We start from the raw sequence: 18,963 nt of genomic DNA, 5'->3' as shown, positions 1-18,963 counted from the left end.
AGCCTATATGTCTTATTTTTCTGAAAAAAAAGTTTAAAATTAGTGCTTCTCAATAGATGTTGGTTTGAGTCAAATGCAGTATATTTAGATTCAGATCAGGTCACATCATGAGCTAACTATTTGTTCTAGTGTTCATTTTTCAGGTCTTTTTCAGATTGATTTTTCCTCCAATGGGCCTATTTAATAGGATCGCAGGATGTAGCACAATTTGTTGGGACTTTTTTTCGATTCTAACAATTTGCAAGCAGTTCAATACTACCAATGCCCATTCTATCCTATTTGTATAATATGATTGCCTTTGGGCAACAAAGTCTCAAAATCCAAATACTAAGCATGTACTCCTTCCACTTCAAGTGAGCTAAAACCAATATGCTAATCAGAGAGGGCAAACTAAAAAGTGGTTGTCTGATCTCGGTTGAGTTGTTCTTAAATTTTTATTGTGGATGTTGTTTCACTCTGTGGAAATCCATTAGGAATCACTCCAAGTGTAAAGGTGAGTGTAGATCTTCTTGTTGGTTTGTGCCTAAAATGGTGATACCAGCTCATTGGACCAGGCAGCATTTGCATAGTAACCTCCTGTCCTTTTTGTAACATCACTAAGCTTTTCCTATGCAAATAATAAGCTACAATTAAGAATAATTAAATATTTAGCTGAGAGGAGATATATCCAAGACAGAGAAGATTATATTTTCTTTACATTATACCCTAAGAATTGTTTTGAAGTTCCCATAAAATAATGTTTGTCACGGTCAGGACTACTTGCCAAGCCGTGACTGTGTGGAGGGCATGGGCATGAAGGGGTTAATAGCACCAGGCCTCTGGATTTACTAACTTGACCCCTTAACAAGGCATAAGTTACCCCAAATTAACCCCCAAATCCTGCCTGTATCCCCCCAGGTAGTCTGCCACCACTCACGATTTTGATACCGGATTCGTGAGAAATCCGAATTAGAACCTTTATCTCTATATATATATCAACCCACCCCGGGCAACTAACATATATATATCCTGTAGAACTTAATAACAATATGGTAACGTGTTATCCTCTCTTAGGGTTCGTGGATATCGATACTAGAGCCCAAAGACAGACTTGGATTATGAATATTTTAATAACAAAAAGACAAAGATTACACAGTGCCAGAATTACAAAAAACAAGACATACAAAAGAGAAATAAAACAGCAAACAGTTCTTAAAAACAAAAGGGACTTAAACACAGGACCCTCACTCACGAGTTTCTCCAATAAGCAGGCCTGTGGGAACTCCTTAAGTCCAGATGGTTTCTTACAATGTTGTTCTGATCAGAGTATATCATGGAGTTCTGCTTTGAGGTCGCTGCATTGTCCCTAAATCAGACTTTTGCAAGCAAACGCCCCTCTGACCACATGACTGATTATATGACACCATCCCCAAGAATCGGGTCCCATCTTTGATGTGCCAATAAGTTATGGTGGGGTAAAGGTGATGGAAACCCCTCCACTTAAGATAGGAATGGAATTCTTATAACTCAGGGTCCTTATCTGTTAGGCCATGAATCACCACAGGGGTCCTTTGGGAAGATGACACCTCTAGCCAGAACAGATACAGAGGGCATGCACAAAAACACATTTACATCAACCTCAGATTAACTCATTGAATGCCTAAACAAAGAAACTAACCACCTCTGCTGGGTTACCCTTCCATGCATCCACTACATTATATGAGTTAATCATGACAATGTTCACTTATGAAAAGTCACTGGTTTGAATTGGCATTAGAGACTGCTGGGTACATTATTTGTGGGATCTTAAATTCAACACAATACAAAATTATTAAGTATTATACTTGGGAACTTCTGGCTCTGGCTACACTGAGCACCCCCTTGTGGGATGCAGGTAGGAGGCCCCGCTGACAATGATGGGCAGTCCAACTAACATCAGAGGGTGCCTGCCACGATATCAGTGGCCAGTCCCGCCAATGTCACGGGACATACTATTTTTATGGGGAAGTGGCCAGGGAGTAGGGTGTGCCACAACACTGTACCCGCAAGCTGAAGTTTCCCCTTAGTGATGTGGAGACCCAAAGAAACGCAGATTCACTTGGACTTCACAGCTATGATTACAATTTTAGGGACCATTACATAAGGAAGCAGAGGTATTAAAATCAAGAAGCCACTGTTGAACTATTTATAGTGGAATCATATTTTCTGGACATGCAGTTAAACCAGAAAATGTGATTTGGAATTAATTTAGATTCCTGAGATGATTAGATTGTTTTAGAAAATTGGTATTCGATATGATTCAAGGTCTCTTTTGAAAACGGGCATGATAAAAAACAAATTGAAATATTGCTGATTTTTCACAAAACAGGGAGGAGTGGAAATGATCTATTAGCCATATTAGAAGTAATTTATCTCAAAATGCATTGTTATATTCCTCAAGGTTATTGTGCCTCTAAACCATTTCTAAATAAGGTGATTTATTAGTTATAGAAAAATAAAAAAGTGAAGAACTGAGAAGGTAAAATCATCTGAAAAAATATGAATGTACATACAGAAAAATGTTTATATCCTGGAAGCAGCTTGACACAAGGAGCACTGCTAGGAGATGTTTAAGGGGGCAAACCCATGTTTATTGGGGAGAAGTCCAGGGTCTTTCAGATCAGTAATATAAAAGATAAGCACATAGATGCATTATTATTTGGTTACAAAGTGTGTCCATGGATTCCAATTCTCAGATCTTGAATGAGCCTACACTGCATACCAATTAAAAGTGTTTTTTTGTTGTTGTGTTACTCTATTTCGTTATAAAAATTAATATATAGCTTCGCACTATGTAAATGTAATGATCCTCTAATGAGACAGACCCTCAGTGCTGGTGGTAGGCCTTACACCTACAACAGCCTTCTCTCCTCTTTGGTGGAGCATTAGGATACTCTGCTATTGCCAGGTCTTCACTGCCTCCACACACAAACCTATGCTTGAGAAGATAATAGAGCAGAAGCTGTAGGTGGTCATAGTCAGGGTGAACCTAATGGTTGGTACACAGTTGGTCTGCATAGCACAGAAGCTAGAAAACCTATAAGTCATTACACACAGATCCCGAGAATCAAACACAATAACACCCAGGGTACAGCTAAACTGGCTTCTTAAATGAGCATGATATAATGAAACTGGAGTTATTTAACAGGCTTCCTTGACATAAGGCCCAATAAGATGTACCTATGATTAGTCAGGAAAAAAAGCTGTGCTGAACAAAAGTGACTCCTATTGGTCCCTCAACAACTAGTTGGCTCTAACCGTAGGTTGTAGCGAGCTGATGGCTGGAGCAGCAGAAGACAGATACTAGCTGCGTCAGCCTTGAAGAACACAGTTTTACTGTATTCCAAGCCATATTTGACAACAGACAGCAATAAATGCCTTGTCTTTACTCCTTAATTTCTTAATTAATGACCTAGCGCCGTATTCTACTTCTAATATCAGTACCATTGCATTTGTTTCTTATCCATTCTTCATAAGAAGATGAGCTTGTCCTGAATGCATGGATAAATGGGTGAGATGATGTTCAAGAGGCATAGTCACACAAATTAGACAAAAGTGCAACTCACAGATTCACTAAAGCCAACTCTAATTAGCTCTCACAAAAAAACAACTCTTATGCACTTCCTGTTGAAGAGTCAAATTGATGAGAGTTTAAAAAGGCAAGCAACTCACAAATTCATTAACCTGCAAGTTGCCCCCATGCCCGCTGGGATGCATTGACTTGAATGGATTTCATTGGGTTCAGAGACATAAACATGCTAATTCAAGTCATGGAAGAATGCCCCTCCATAGGGCATTTTAAACCAATGGCATGAGGGGGCATATGTTGAGGTTTCTGCCTCCCATAGGGTAATTTTATAGATTTTATCCCTCCATCCCTCTGAGCAGGGGATGGAAGTGAGGAGCATTATTGGGCACTAGAGGTTTCCTAGGTTCATTACCTTTTTCATGTATGTTAGATTTTGCTAGTTTTAGGCAATTAAATGCAAGATTTAATTAAGTTTGCATAAGTGGAAGGGTTTCCATGAAGGACGAAACAGCTGTCCATGAGTGGTGATTTGGCTATTGTACCTCTTCCTGAGTTTTGTCTAAAGGCTGTCTTGTACAGCAGGCAATTACTTTCAAGTGATCCATGTATAAAGTGGATACAGAGGCAAAGGTGATAATTGTTAACCTTATTTGCATGCACCTACCCAGAATCCCTTGTGGTTGTCAAAGCACCATGAGATTTCTGAGGGAAAAACAAGCCTTCTGGCTTCCGGTGTCTGTAGATGAGTGTTTAATAATACTTCTACTACCCCTTAAATTTAAGTGGAAGGGTTTCCATCACCTTTTACCCACCATAACTTATGTAATGGCATGTCCTCACCTAAAACGGTCAAATTTTAATGTAGGCATTTGCATGCACTCCCAAGAAATTCACATTTTAGTAAATGTGTGAGTTTGTTTAGCAAGTGTTAGCATGCAATCTCATTCAGGGTAAGTAAACTCAACTGACCTTTCGACTTCTCAGTAGGTGAAACCAAATGTCCAGTTTTGCAAGACTATCTGGCACTCAAACTGTACAATAAATGTAAAAGTGCAAAGGATATAATGGCTCTGTCTGTCACTATTGAAAGATAACTATAAATTACTTTTCAATGTCTGTTTATTTTGGCTCATGTGTATATAAGGATTTCAAGTTATTGTTTTAACATAGGGATTTCTCTGTTTAAATGTACAACTGCAAGGTGTTTCCAAGCAACATATTCAACAAGATAAGAAATGTGAATTGGCTTATAACAGGTAATGACTTTAATTGTTGTTTAATTGAGAACATATAGTTCCTATTACCATTTAAGCCAGTGTACCTCTCTTATGCCCTGCACAAGCATTTAGAGCAGAACTACTGCTAATCAAGGAAATTGAGCATTTTTGCCACTTTATATTTTGAAATTCTACCAAAATGAATCAATGTTAACTTCCCAAGGACTATCATAAGCATATGAAGCACTGCCAGGGTGATTTCATGGAGGTGACCCATGCTAGCTTTTGCTACATTGCCAGAATCTTAAGTGTTAGAGATTTAATGTGTTTTAAGAAGTCATTTGAATTTTTAATTTTTTTTTTTAAGCAGTCATTCAATGACTGGAAAATGCTCCTGAAGATGTTCCACATGTGCATGGGGATCTGATCAAATCGCTGGAGCTGACAGGAGATAAACATATCACATATAGGGAGAGGTGCTCGGCCAAATTTAGTGAGAGAGAGGAGAAAGGGGAAAATGCATATAGGGGGATTCTGCAGGACTTCTCCATGCATTTGCAAAATTAACCACATGACATAGGGGCCATGCAGTTCCCCCATATAGGGGGATTCTGCAGGACTCCTCCATGCATTTGCAAAATTAACCACATGACATAGGGGCCATGCAGTTTTATATATGCATTACAGAGCGTATGATAGCTGGAGTGTCTCTATCAGCTGAATTTCAAAGAATATACAGCTACTTAATAGCCTGCTTAGAAGTGTCTCAAATTTTAGCTCTCTTACATCATTACCAAGAAAAATATGCTCCATCAACATGTCTGACCCTCTCATAATGGTAGCCCAAAACCAAAACACTGGGCAAGTTTCCTCTGCACAAAAGGACCCCACTGGTGAGGCTTATGGAGGCAGACATGTAAGGCTGTCGTTATTGCTTCTCTCATGCAGAGGACGTTTAGCATTTTAGTTATTAAATATCCTTATAATATTTTTCCCTGTAATCGCACAAGAGAGCTAACATTTGAGATGTTCCTGAGTAGGGATGTACTGTAGAACAGGCTATGAGTTACTGTCAATCTTTTTTATGTATGAGTTTTCTCTTTGACCACTTGTCAGTTAGCACATACTTCTTGTTGGATTGGTTGTGTACATTTCTTCCTTAGCTTAGACTTCATTAATTTTATTACTACATTTTCTAACTAGGTGGAGGCTGCTATATTTTAATTATTTCAGACTAATACCTGAAGTTTTTTTGGAAAGTTTTTCAATTATATCCTTGAAAAGGAACAATAGATATAGGTGTATTGGTTCAGGAGATGATGAAGTTGAAGGTGATACTTTCTATTGGGCCAACATAGAAAGAAGGCACTTCTTAAGTAGTGAAAGCTTACGTGATACAATATAATTTTCTGTGTTGGCTTAATAAAGTAAATCCCCTTTAACTAATGACACCATTTGCATTTCAACTTGTTGTCTAACATGTTGTCTAGAATAACAAGGACTTCAAGCAGCTACAAAAAAAAAATATCTAAAAACGCCCAGAAAAGTTTTTATTTATTAAATCAAGCTTTCAGGCGTTTCATAGGTTTTTTTTAATATTTATTTGACCAATATGTTTACAAGGCCATACGACTTAATTTCCACTTTTGATTGCTTGCCAACAGGCCCGGACTGGGACAAAAAATAGGCCCGGGCATTTAAGCCCGAGCAGCCCATTTTTATTTATTTATTTATTGTTAAAGCCCACCCTTCATGTACCATATTTGCATTTACTCACTAATTCACACAAATCATTAACACATTCATTAATGCAATCTCACAAATCATTCAAGCAATTCATCCACACATGAATTCATTGTCATACGCATTCACACAATTCATCCACACATTTATTCATTCATTCATTCTCATACGCATTCACACTACCCCCTCTCCCCATCTTATCTGCCCCTTCTCACTATGTTCCCCCTTTTCACTATGTACCCCCTCTCACTATCTATCCCCTCTCCCCCCTTTCTCACTATCTAACCCCCCTCTGCCCCTTCTCACTGCACCCCCCTCCCTCACCCTACTTACCTTGTTGCCGGAGCAAGCAGCAACTGTGGCCGGGCCCGCGGCAGGACCGGACTGACTGGGCCTATGCGGCCTCTACGGCTGCATTAACGCAGGGCATAATGGGCACCTGCCCCTTAAGCCCGCCGCAGTCCGCCACTCTAAGGGGCCGGGAAGCCCCCACCAGGGCTTACATTAAAACATTGGGGGTTTTTTTTTTACTTTATTTAACATCCTCCATGTTAAATAAAGTTAACAAAAACTTTATTTAACATGGAGGATGTTAAATAAAGTAAAAAAAAAAAAACCCCGATGTTTTAATTTAAACCCTGTGCGGCCGCACACCCGTAAGGCCGGCCCTGGTGGGAGCTTCCCGGCCCCTTAGAGTGGCGGACCCCGTCGCAGTTGCGGCGGGCTTTAGGGGCAGGTGCCCCTTATGCCCTGTGTTAATGCGGCCATAGAGGCCGCATAGGCCCAGTCAGTTTGGTCCTGACTGGGCCTATTTTAAGGTAGTGGCCTGGAGCTGCAGCTCCATCAGCCCCTAAGTCAATCCGGCCCTGCCGCGGCCCGGCCCACCGGGTTTGCCCGATGGCCAGTCCGGGCCTGCTTGCCAAGAAGTGTTCATGCTCAGCACTACAAAAATAATAATTGGGTTCAAAACTAATTGAATATGTGTGAGTTTCCAAGTTTGATTTTGATATATACAATGCATTTGTACTGCATTCTTAGAATGAGATGCAGTCTCGTTGAAGACTTCCGATGTGAAAATGGAGTCTATAAACGTCTTGTAAGCTTATGTCACTACACATCATATTTGTGTTATCTTGATATCTAAGACTCGACATAGCTGTGACTTTTTTTGTATTTATAACCCAATTCTGCAGAAAGCTTTCTAGAAGAAGTTTGTGAAAAAAGAAAATGTAAATTATCCAAAGAACTTTATTCTAAAACTGCGATACTCAAAAACATTTTTTTTATAGAAAATTGTATCTACATGAAACAGAAAATTGCTCTACATGATGAAAGCTTCTGTTTGAATGTAAATATGATTTTACTACAATTTGATGATGGATTTCTTTTAAAGCTAGGACTATAATGTAAATTCAGTTTATATAAATTGCAGGAAAGATAGATGATAAAAAGTTATAACTGCCTTGCTCATCACATAACTCGTTTTGAAACTTTGATGTCTGTTTTTATTTTTCTGGTAGCATTTTGGCAAATCAGTATGACTTGTTGGCAAGCATCAAGGCTGAGATATAAGGTTAATATCCCATGTTTACTATCAATCATTTATGATCATCGCTACTCTTATATTCTCTTCTATTGCCCCTGGCACAGTTTTGTCGGATAATGTCTCCAAAAGGAAAAAGAAAAGACTGAATGAAAAGGAGGCTTCATTGTAACAGACAAAATAAGAGCTTCAGTCTTTGTAGTTGTAGTTGTAGAATTATGGTAGGTCCTTGGTCATGTATATTTCAACTCTCTGGAAATACTCACCTGTGAACCTACATGACTATAAATTTTGAATATGTGACACTCTTTATCTTAACCTTTGTGTTATATTACCAGTGTTCGCAGATTTTTATGTGCGGCATATTAAATATTAAAATGCACATTTATCAGCTCCACAGAGAAGAATATCACATCTTAAGAACTCTGATACCAAATGGCATATTTTTATATAGATATATATATATATATATATTGTATGATATACTTATAGTAACTAGGCATTTCATTTAGCATTTTTTTCAAAGAAATATTAAAGAAATATTGAAATATGTATTTAATATGGAGAACTGGTAATGGTGAATGGTGAAATTGTAGATGAGGGTGTCACCCTCGTATAGGCGGTATTGAAAGCCAAAAGAAGATATTATTTTCCAAGGGAAGAAGTGAAAATGGAGACGAGTGTAGGCCCAAGAACTGAGCCCTTAGGAACACCAACAGATAGCGGTAGGGTAGAGGAACAAGTTCCAGGGAAGGAGACTAAGGTAAAGAAATGTGTCACGGATGCCATGAGCATGAAGGGTTCGTTGAACGAGGGGGTGGTCAACTGTGTCAAAAGCTGCAGAGAAGTTCAAGAGTATAAGCAGTGAGAAGTGGCCTATTGTTTTATCACCATTACTGCCAAAAAGATCCCATATATCATGTTTTATTGTGTGATTCATGTACAAGTATTAGTAAGAACTGCACTTTACTTCATATTAATAATTGGTACACCTCAAGTACAAAAATAAAAACTAGGATATGTTTTTACCTGAATATGCATCATGTTGCAGAATGTTCTGATTAAGAAGAATATGCATTTAGACTTATTATGGAACATTTGCGTTTACTACACACAATTTAATTCAGAGATATAAATTCTGCATGAACCAAAATACTGTAAAAATTAAATATGTGAAGAAAAGCTTATACGTAACAACTTTTCTTAACCCATTTTTTAGAGGAAAAAATATTCCAGAGGTTAGTAAAGATCTAGTGCATACTACACTGGATCATAAGTTAGGCATGGTGAGCTGTACATTAAATAATTTTCTTTTCATGAAGCTGAAGGAGAATTGAATAGGTGCCAAAAATTGCTTGTTCGGTTACAGTGCATGAATGAAGGTACAGAGCTTTTTAAGAGATATTGCTGCGATATGCGCTAAAACAAATGGAGCTGCATTGTACATTGTCTCTGGAAAAAAGTTATTAATGCTGCTGGTGTTGTACAAGTACAGTGTATTAAATGCAGGGGTGCCGTTACTAAAGCTGAACAGGGTTCAGCAGCTACAAATCTTCTAATCTCGTAAACCAGGAGTACAGCATGAAACAATGAATTATATGTTTACAATACAGAGCCACAGAAAATAGCCATACAGGAAAAAATAGGTTTTTACCAGTAAAAACCTATTCCTACCAGAGGCACGTATCTCTTCTCGCTAGGTCAACAAGTGATTTCTCCACCCTCAGAGTGTGCATTAAAAGAAGGTGTAGGTTGGGCCACAGGAGCAGCAGGTATCCTTAATTGAGCCCGCTGCTGCATGGTTACAGTTTGGCTTAGGTGCTTAATTCCACAATAATTTTTGTGTTATTATACAATTCCTACTATATCAGATTATAGAATTAATTTCAATGGTCTGAGAGCCCTAGGGGGCCTGTGATTTTCATCCCCTCATCCTATGCTTACAAGAATATTACAAGGAAAGTTTATCCATCTTTTATAATACAAACAATTAAACCAGGATGACAAACATAATAAACATAATAGTGCAGTCTCTGACACAAAATAACAGAAAAAAACAGTGACAGATGGCATGGCTGAGCAAGCAAACACTTCCCAGATATGGATATATTACATGCTCGGTTATAAAGGTCACCATTAGAAATACAAATTCATACCTCTTTATTACACCCCAAGGCCACCATAGGTGCTGAAGATGCCAATGTTGGTCTCCATATAATGTATGTGCTTGTGAGTAAGCAGGTCTGTTTTAATGGCCTGTCAAAGGGAAGAGCCTCTATCATACCATCTTCATACAGAGCCCCGGATATATAACATCATACCTCAGGTAGCATAGTGTTTCAAGGGTCAAGGCTCAGGCTGACAGAATACAGTATTGTGACGGGGCACCTATAAATCTGCAACCATCAATGTATAGTTGTGCTACTTTCAATAGAAAATGTTTTTGTCAATCCAAACAAGTTTTCTATGTATTTTTATTTGCACTTATTTTATTTGGAAAACTTTTGCCATATTTTGACTGGCAGCCCCATCTCCTGCACACAACATGATCCAACAGTTCCTCTCCTCACCGCACACAACATGATCTGACAGCCCATCTCCCACCTTTACGCAAGATGATCTAGCAGCTCCTTCCTCAAAACTATGCACAACTCTCTCTGGCAGCCCACAACCCTTAAAATACTATCTGACAGCACCGCTCCCACTCACAACAAAATTGAGCCTAAATTCAACATAATCTGACAGCCCCTTTCTTACCTGCACAAAAGGCAGCACCTCCCCAACACACAATGATCCGTACGATCCGGCAGCACCTTCCCAACACACAATGATCCGTACGATCCGCTTCTCATCGCACATAACATGATCTGTCAGTCCCTCTCCTTTCTGAACTCAACATGATATGGAAGCCCCTTCCTGCAAATCATGATCTGGTAACTCATCCATCCACCTGCACACAACATGACCCTGCACCTCCTCTCCTGCATGCACACAGCAGTCCCCCTTTCACACAACACCATTGAGATGCCCATCTCCTCTCTGCACATGACATGATCTAGAAGCCCTTCTCCATACATTCACTTGGTGTGAATTCTTGGTCACAAGGCCAATCATAGTGCACTTCACTTTAGGCCCCATCAACAGTGACCTACAATTCCCACGCTAACGACTGTTATATGTGTAGTGATATAAATTTTTGTCCAGTGTTTCTCTTTTGCAGCTATGCAAAAGCGCATACAGAGGGCATAGCAGAAAGTAAATATTTTTAGGAGCCCTCATTGCTTAAAATTAAACGTTTGTAGAAATCATTGTCTGTGTATACATTTTGAACCTGTCTATACAAACACAGAACAGGTTTTGTTGTTTGAGATTTATAGCACAATTGTTAGAAGGCGCGACAACTGGCTTGGAACAACTGAACTGAAGTTTTCAGGCTGTGAGCTAGAACGCGTTGTACATTGATACATTTATCTGGTGGAAGTTTTATTGCAACAAGGAAGGTGTTGTAAAAAGAAGAGTTCTCTGCTTTTGAATAAATGGGAAGTTTGGTATTGCTATGTAATATTTTATTATAGAACACTTATTTAAACTTACTTATATATTTATATTATAGAAAACTTTATTAAAGAACACTAAAAAAGTAAGCCCCAAAGAATGATAAAGTAGGTTATTGATAAAATAACTATAAATAGTGTATAAAGGAGTAAAATCAGTTAGTTTATGGTTGCCTTAGAGATGTAAGTATTACCATTTCGAATTCCGAAGGGTTTCAGGTGGATTCATAGTTTCATGGGCAACATGATATTAGTGATTTGTGCTTGTTTTAATGCAAGTTTCTCTCTATACAAATATATTTTTTTACAGTTTATTCTCAGCTAGTGGACAAGAAATGAGGTTGGATATGGGAATTAACTGAAATGACAAAGGCTGTCACATCATCTGCTGTGTACCATTTAGCCATTCATCATGGAATTCTTATCCCTCGCCAGCTGGAATGCCAGAGGTTGCTTGTCCCTGATCACAACACATTCTGATGCAAATAAAGCTCTTCTTCAAAAGTATCCTATCACCAGCTTTCTAATTAAACTTTTCACATCATGCAGATCTATTTGGTGTCTCAGAAATATTAACTTATTTTTTGCAGTTTCGGAAAAGTCAGATAAAAATGGTATATGGTAGAACAGTGTGTTACAGAAGACTCAAAAGAGTTCTGGAGCATTGAAAATATGGTAAGAGAAGGGCATAGATATCTTGAGGGTGAAAGAGAAAGATGTAATGTAACAAAGTAATGTTCTAGAGAAAAGGTGGTGGAAAAATCAGCTGGTATCCTGGTACAAGAAGTGGAGGAATATTGTAAAGCGAAGGAATACAAGTGTTTTCGAAGGTCAAAATATAGAAACTAGATGGATAAATTGATTTTGTTTTGTTATTATGTATTCTTTACTAAGGGGAATACATTGAGAATTGTTTGATTCCATTCTATATTGATAGTAGAAAAATATCAATTCTAGATTGATCCAGGCATAGGTGAAAGGAAAAATTACTCAAATAGCCTAGCTTACCCGACCATATATTTTTCATATATCTACTTGTTTGTGGAATACTTTTTAAATTTGATAATTTTAGGTGGGACCACCCATAAACTGTAAAGCTTTGACCCCTAGCGACATCTAACTACACCCATGAAACAAAAATGTCCATCTTTGAAAGCATGGAATGATGGGGCCATCCATGTAACACTACAGGCTAAATGATTTCATGCATGAACTTGTATAAATCAGAATAGTCGGCTGTTTGGGTGTATATGAGACTTGTGCATTCAGATTCATACAAATTGCAAACTTACCTTATTTTAATAAATTTGCTGATTCCTATGAAATCCCTCAAAAATGAGACCAGACCCTCCCCCCATGAATAGGTAGAAGCGGAAGTGGTCGGCAGAGAAGGTAGAGGAATATTGTGAGAGGGCAGAGTGAACAAAAATGAGAATGTGAGAGTAATGTGGGCACCAGATAATGGATTTTGTTCCCAAATGTAAAATCCCCCCACATTTTCGGCCAAAATAAATGGGCAAGGAATGAAATTCACTGCTTGAAAATGAATGGGCCATAAAGGAATTAAAAACTTAATCTGAATCGTTTTTGGCCCATTTGCTCATGACTGTTGGTTACTTATAAATGGTTGACAAGTGTGCTGTCTTAGTAAGGTAGAGATTTAATTTGTATCAGGCATCTTGACACAAATACTGTGGCACTCTTAATTACATTAACTTAATTAAAAATGTTTTTGTTTAATAAATGTCATATTCATATACCTGTCTTCTGAAAAGAGAGATTTAATATATTGTTTATGGACATTTGTATCTGAATAAATCATTTATAGATTTTGAATTTATAGATTTTGAATTATTTTGGACATTTTGAATCTGAAGAGAAAATAATCTAGGCTTTTTGCATGTTTGATAACATTTCTGCACATTGCAAAATAAACTCAAATCATGCGTTGTAGATATTTTTAATTAGTGTTTATGATTCTTTCAATGATTTGTTGTGTTCCCTGATGAATTAGTCTGGGAGCAATGCCCTAATCAGTGACATAATAATTAGCTCAATAACGATATTTGCATACTAATTGACTTATTTCTGGCCTACTATCTTCCATACAGAAATACATTGTTTAAAGTGGGGAATTTCTCTTTAGGGTGAGCACCTGTTGCATGCTCAAAAATGTATAGGTTCTAGTATGTTAATAAGTTTGAATGTTTTATAGTAAAATTACTTTCCTTCCTGAAAACAGACCTTGCCATAGGGATTTTAATTCCATTGGTGAACTGAGATTTTACCCTCGTCTTTCCTATGGGAGGTAAAATGGGACTATGTAAGGTAGCAGGATCACCTGTGCACAAGGGTGGGTCTACTAGTAATATGCATGAAGACCAGGGTAGAGGGTATAAATGGAGGGCAGATGCCTCTCCCTTCACCCAGAGATCCAAAGCTGAATCAGAGATCTAGTAAACAGCTGGGATTTCTGTAGCCTACAAGCTAAACCCTGAGATTTCCTAAGTATGGAAAGCATAGTTTTAGATTGTTGTTTGTTCGGAGAGTTCAGGTTAACATACGCATGGCTGTCAACGCTTGGCATGTAAATTCACAGTTGAATTGTATGCATATATCTATATGGTAACCAGGGCCGGCCGAAGACTTAACGCCGCCTGGGGCGAAGTTTAAAACGCCGCCCCCCCCCCGCCGACGCCGGGGGGGGGGGGGGGGGGGCGGCATTTTAAACTTCGCCGACGCCATAATCTACGTTTCCTCCCCCCCCCCGGTACTTACCTTTAAACAGTCCTGCGGCGAGTCTCCCTGCTCTGCCACGGTGCCGGCTTGTAATGCTGAGCGCGGGAAATTGACGTCACTTCCGGCGCTCTGCATTACAAGCCGGCACCGGGACCGAACAGGGAGACTCGCCGCAGAGGAGAGAGAGAGAGAGGGGCGCCGAGCGGGTAAGCGAAAACCACTCGGTGCCCCTCTCTCTCTCTCTCCTCCGCTTCAAAAAAAAAAAAAAAAAAAAAAAAAGCGCTTGGGGCGGCAAAGTGCCGCCCCTTCTAAAGTGCCGCCTGGGGCAATTGCCCCAGTCTGCCCCATTATAGGGCCGGCCCTGATGGTAACATTAGTACAAGCCAGAGTCTTATATTTAGGTTGAATATTTTCCTGCAACACTATTCCTTTTCCTTTTTTTTACTTTTACCCCAAAATATAAATTTTAAGCTGGACTGTCACCAAACAATCCTTAGTTCCTCTTTCTTCCCCTGATGTCAAAATGTTTGATGAGTATCAGTATATCACAGTATAAAAATATTGATATGTTTATTATATCTTGATTTGGGTTTTTATGACTTATAAATATAAATAAATATATAAAAAGTATAACAACAGATACATTTAAGTATAAAATCCACCAAGTATAGAACTTCAAATTAAAAGGTGCATGGCTGTTTTATTCATTGGCATACATAATCTTATGATTTGTAATACATAATCTCTCTATATTTCTAGTGCTTCTTGTATTACATATGGATTTAAAAGACTAAGTATAATTATGCTGTGAATAAAAACTTTAAAATGCTGTTTTTATTTAAATATATACTGTATATATACATGTGATTGGCTGCTGCTACTCAAGTTGATTTAACATTGATTTCAATGACTAGAGGAAAGAAGTGCATGAAATGTACTGAGAAATGCTTCCTGCTTCTCGTGGAGGCAGCTGGGGGAGGAGTTAAATCAAACGCATTGATAAAGAATGTATGCACCAATTTGCATAAAATAAAAATAACAATGCAAAATAGACTTCAATATGCATTTTATGACTTAACAAGAAAAAAATGTCTAAGTATATATAAAAAATATTTAAACAGCAAAAAAGTTACTTTCCCCTTCCATTGAGCAGATTGCTTCCAAATTATTGCAGCATACCTTGTCAATGTTATTTACACAAGGGAGAAAATTCACAAACTGCTGATAACATTATGATAGAAGGCCCTCCGGCATCTGGAGCTTCTTCATTTTCACAAAATATCTTTTTTTTTTTGACATTCAATATCATACAGTGATATTAACTGCAGTGTTCAAGTGTCACTAACAGGCATGTTTGTATGGAAATCGTTTCTTTAGCACAGATGGCTCAATTAAAGACTTGATTACTTTCGTTAATCTCAGGGTACTCAAGTCAGAATATCCTTAAAAAAACTGACTTGGTTTTGACACTTGAAAAACTGAATTAGCCCTTACTGAGAGTATGCTGGTAGTTCTGCTAATATTCATCTTATTTAATTTTCAATTTATAAATAATCTCTACTTCTGAGTTTTTAAACAAATTAACAATTCATACCGAATCCAATAAAATCCATCACCGATCTGCATTGACATTGTAATGCTGTTTCATATTTAATAATAATAATAATAATTACATTATCTGCTTATTGAGAAATAATTATTTCATTTTAATTAAGGCATTTGTGGTATTTAGGTTTATTGCTGTTGTCTAAAGATAGTGATGGATGTATTTATTAAAGCAGAAAATAAAATATGCGCGTTCCATATTCCGAGTCGAGCCTTTTGTTCAAATTTTGTAAAGGATAAAAGGAACATCAAACAGCTAATGGGTTATCAAAGCCAGATTGTAAAGCCACACATGGTGACTGCTTTGATGACCGCCTTGATGCCCAGAGAGATTTGAAAATGTGAAATTATAAGAAATAATATATATCCTGACATAGCACAGACTTTCTACACCAAAGATCCTGAACAGGACTAAGCTTTTGTTTAAAGATAATCATAAATTAGGATGTGAAACGTAATGTCTTCAAAGTGTAATGGATTAACATGTCTTTAATGATATAAAAACATGTGTATGTCTATTAAAGTGCTGATTTTTTATATTCATTTGAAGGTTGTATTTCTTTTCACTATATGGATATAACATTTCTTTTTATTTGTTAAATTATAAAGGGCTACTGTTTTCTTTTTTTTATAAACCTACCTAATTAGGGCACAATGAGGGGAGAGAAGAAATCCCAGACAGTGGATGTGACCATGAGGTAGGAATAGCTAATGAAACGTTAATCAGTGAGATGAGATACTGTGTCTGATCTGTTAGAAGAATAATTAAGCATCTAGTAGTTTTGATTCTGTACATTGCTATTTTGAAACAGGGTTCGATGAACCTCTAAATGCCGTTGAGTCACAAAGTTCATCTCGTGAACCAGGTTGTAATCAAGTTGATCCAAGTTGAGATTAGTGAATACCAAGGAGACCGTTTGTTGTGTGTTATGTGCCAACTATCACCTCTCTTTCAGCCAGTGTAAACCTGCAGTAAATACCAGAACCCTGGACTTAGCAAGGCAACAATCAGTTTGTCACTAAAGGCAAAATATTTGGGAAAAATGCATCAGTGTTCTTGTGATCTGACCTAGAAGGACTACTATGAACTTGTATACGTCTAGACGAGAGTCGGTGAAATCACGCAAAAATGTCATCTTCAAGTATGAAGTATGCTAACAGCAAATGTGTGCAAACTATTTTATATCAATTACTATCTGTTAACAGTATAACAGGTGATGAGATGGTGAAATACTATCATTATCATGATATACAATACATCCACTGAAAAAAAGATGTGTATTGAAGAGATAAAAAGGTCTATAAAGACCCATCATTTAAAATATATTTAACCTATTTTGTCTCCCTGTCACACGTGTTAATAAATCTACAAGCTGATTCCTTTTTAAGCTCATATCCACCGTGTTCTCCAGGCGAGAACACGGTGAAGAAGAATAGAAATTAATATGTGGGAGTCTTCCTAAGAAGTTTCAGGGTATGATCTTTTGAGTTCAGATTTCAGCTATGAGAGCTAACAACAAAACCTCCTTTTGTAGTGAGTAGCACACATTTACTACTCATCCTGAAAATTATCTCTTCTATTGTCTATGTGTCAAATACCCTTATTTTAGTGAATTAGTCTATGCTTCCTGTATATGCCTCGGACACCTGCTCAGCAATTAGCATAACGTCATATTTCAATATTGTGTTATTGTATTTACTAGTCCTATCTGTTAGAGCATTGAACACTAGAGAATTGCATACTGAAATAAGATAGAATCCTTAATTTCAATGCAAATCTGAATTTTTTGTTGTCTCTGTAAACTCATGTAGGTTTGCATAGCTTGACCTTTGGGAGCAATTTGACATTAAAAAAAAATTAATAAAAATGTCTAAGTATGTGTTCAAGTGGAGGCTATAAAACATGTATAAAAAAGTATGTCAATTTATAGCTTACAGCATACCGAGGGTAATGTCTTTAAGTAACGATGAATACAAACTAATTTCAATCAGGTGTATGTTTGTTTACTAGAAAAACAAACTTGTTTTATTAGATTAATAAAGCGGTGTCCTCTTTTTGTCTTTCATGAATGGTGCGTGGAAATTATACCTGAAGTTTTCCAATAATATTTAACTATCTGTATTACAAAATCTCAAAGTGAACCAGTAATGTACAATATTTATGAAAGGATGGAGAGGTGTAGTTGTAGAATACAGAAAAATATGTAAGACCTAATTAGATGATTAGATTGAATTATAATTATGTAATTACCAATTATAATTTAGATAGGAAACAAGTAATATGGAGTTGCAGCTCTAGTGGCGTTCTAGTGTTCTGGGGAGGCTATCCACTACTAAGGCTGGGGAGGGCAGAAATAGAAGGGTCTGGTAACAGGGGATGCAGTCATCAGTGTGTCAAAAGTCATGAGGATGTGGTACACCATAAAGAAGAAGTGCTCTGACTATAAAGTAGATGATGGATGGAGCCAGGAACATACAGGCGGAGGGTACCCCACAAACATAACCATCAATGGCTGGGAGGAACTGATCTGCCAGCGTTGAATGCCACCACAATGGTCAGTAATTCCAGTGGTTTGGACTCTTGGGATACATTAGTCATTGCTGATAAACTACAATCTTTCCCATAATAACGTTTCATGTTAGTCAATGTCAGCAAGAAATTAATCTGTAATAAAAGTATAATGCAATAAGACTTTACAATTGTTGTAATAAGCTGATACCACCCTTTGCTTGATGCCGTGTAATAGACTATAAGAATTGGCATTACCTCTGCTGGAAACAGATAAGCCTCAAACATCCCCATTAAGCTATTTTAAAAAAATCTAACTGACTTTTACTAACGTGTATCAAACTAGCACATGTGAAGTGTGTTTGGCTAGTTAAAGGGCTAGGTTAAATCCTATGCTCATGAGACTCAGTCCTTCTAGTTCTGACCTATTTGTAAATGTATAGTTTATTAAACAGCATGAATCTCCAGAAAATTAGTTTGAACGTAGCCTATAACATTTACTTTAA

The 18,963-nt window shown here is 37.6% G+C and overlaps 1 protein-coding gene across 1 annotated transcript in view; it reads left to right on the top strand.

Annotated features, from left to right (window-relative positions):
- Window positions 1-16,840, top strand: part of LOC149287228 (MAM and LDL-receptor class A domain-containing protein 1-like) — a 177,922-nt gene extending 161,082 nt beyond the window's left edge. Inside the window, exon 34 of the mRNA XM_089493201.1 lies at window positions 16,761-16,840. Coding sequence (XP_089349327.1) covers window positions 16,761-16,840 — 80 coding nt within the window. The remainder of the gene's footprint in view (window positions 1-16,760) is intronic.
- The last annotated feature ends 2,123 nt before the right edge of the window (window positions 16,841-18,963 follow it).

Source organism: Sceloporus occidentalis, unplaced genomic scaffold (assembly GCF_023333645.1).
Source record: "Sceloporus occidentalis isolate IW3139 unplaced genomic scaffold, rSceOcc1.0.p SCAF_63, whole genome shotgun sequence".
In the NCBI taxonomy this organism is placed as follows: domain Eukaryota; kingdom Metazoa; phylum Chordata; class Lepidosauria; order Squamata; family Phrynosomatidae; genus Sceloporus; species Sceloporus occidentalis.
The sequence above is the reverse complement of the archived record's forward strand: the minus strand, read 5'-3'. Positions and strand labels throughout refer to the sequence as shown.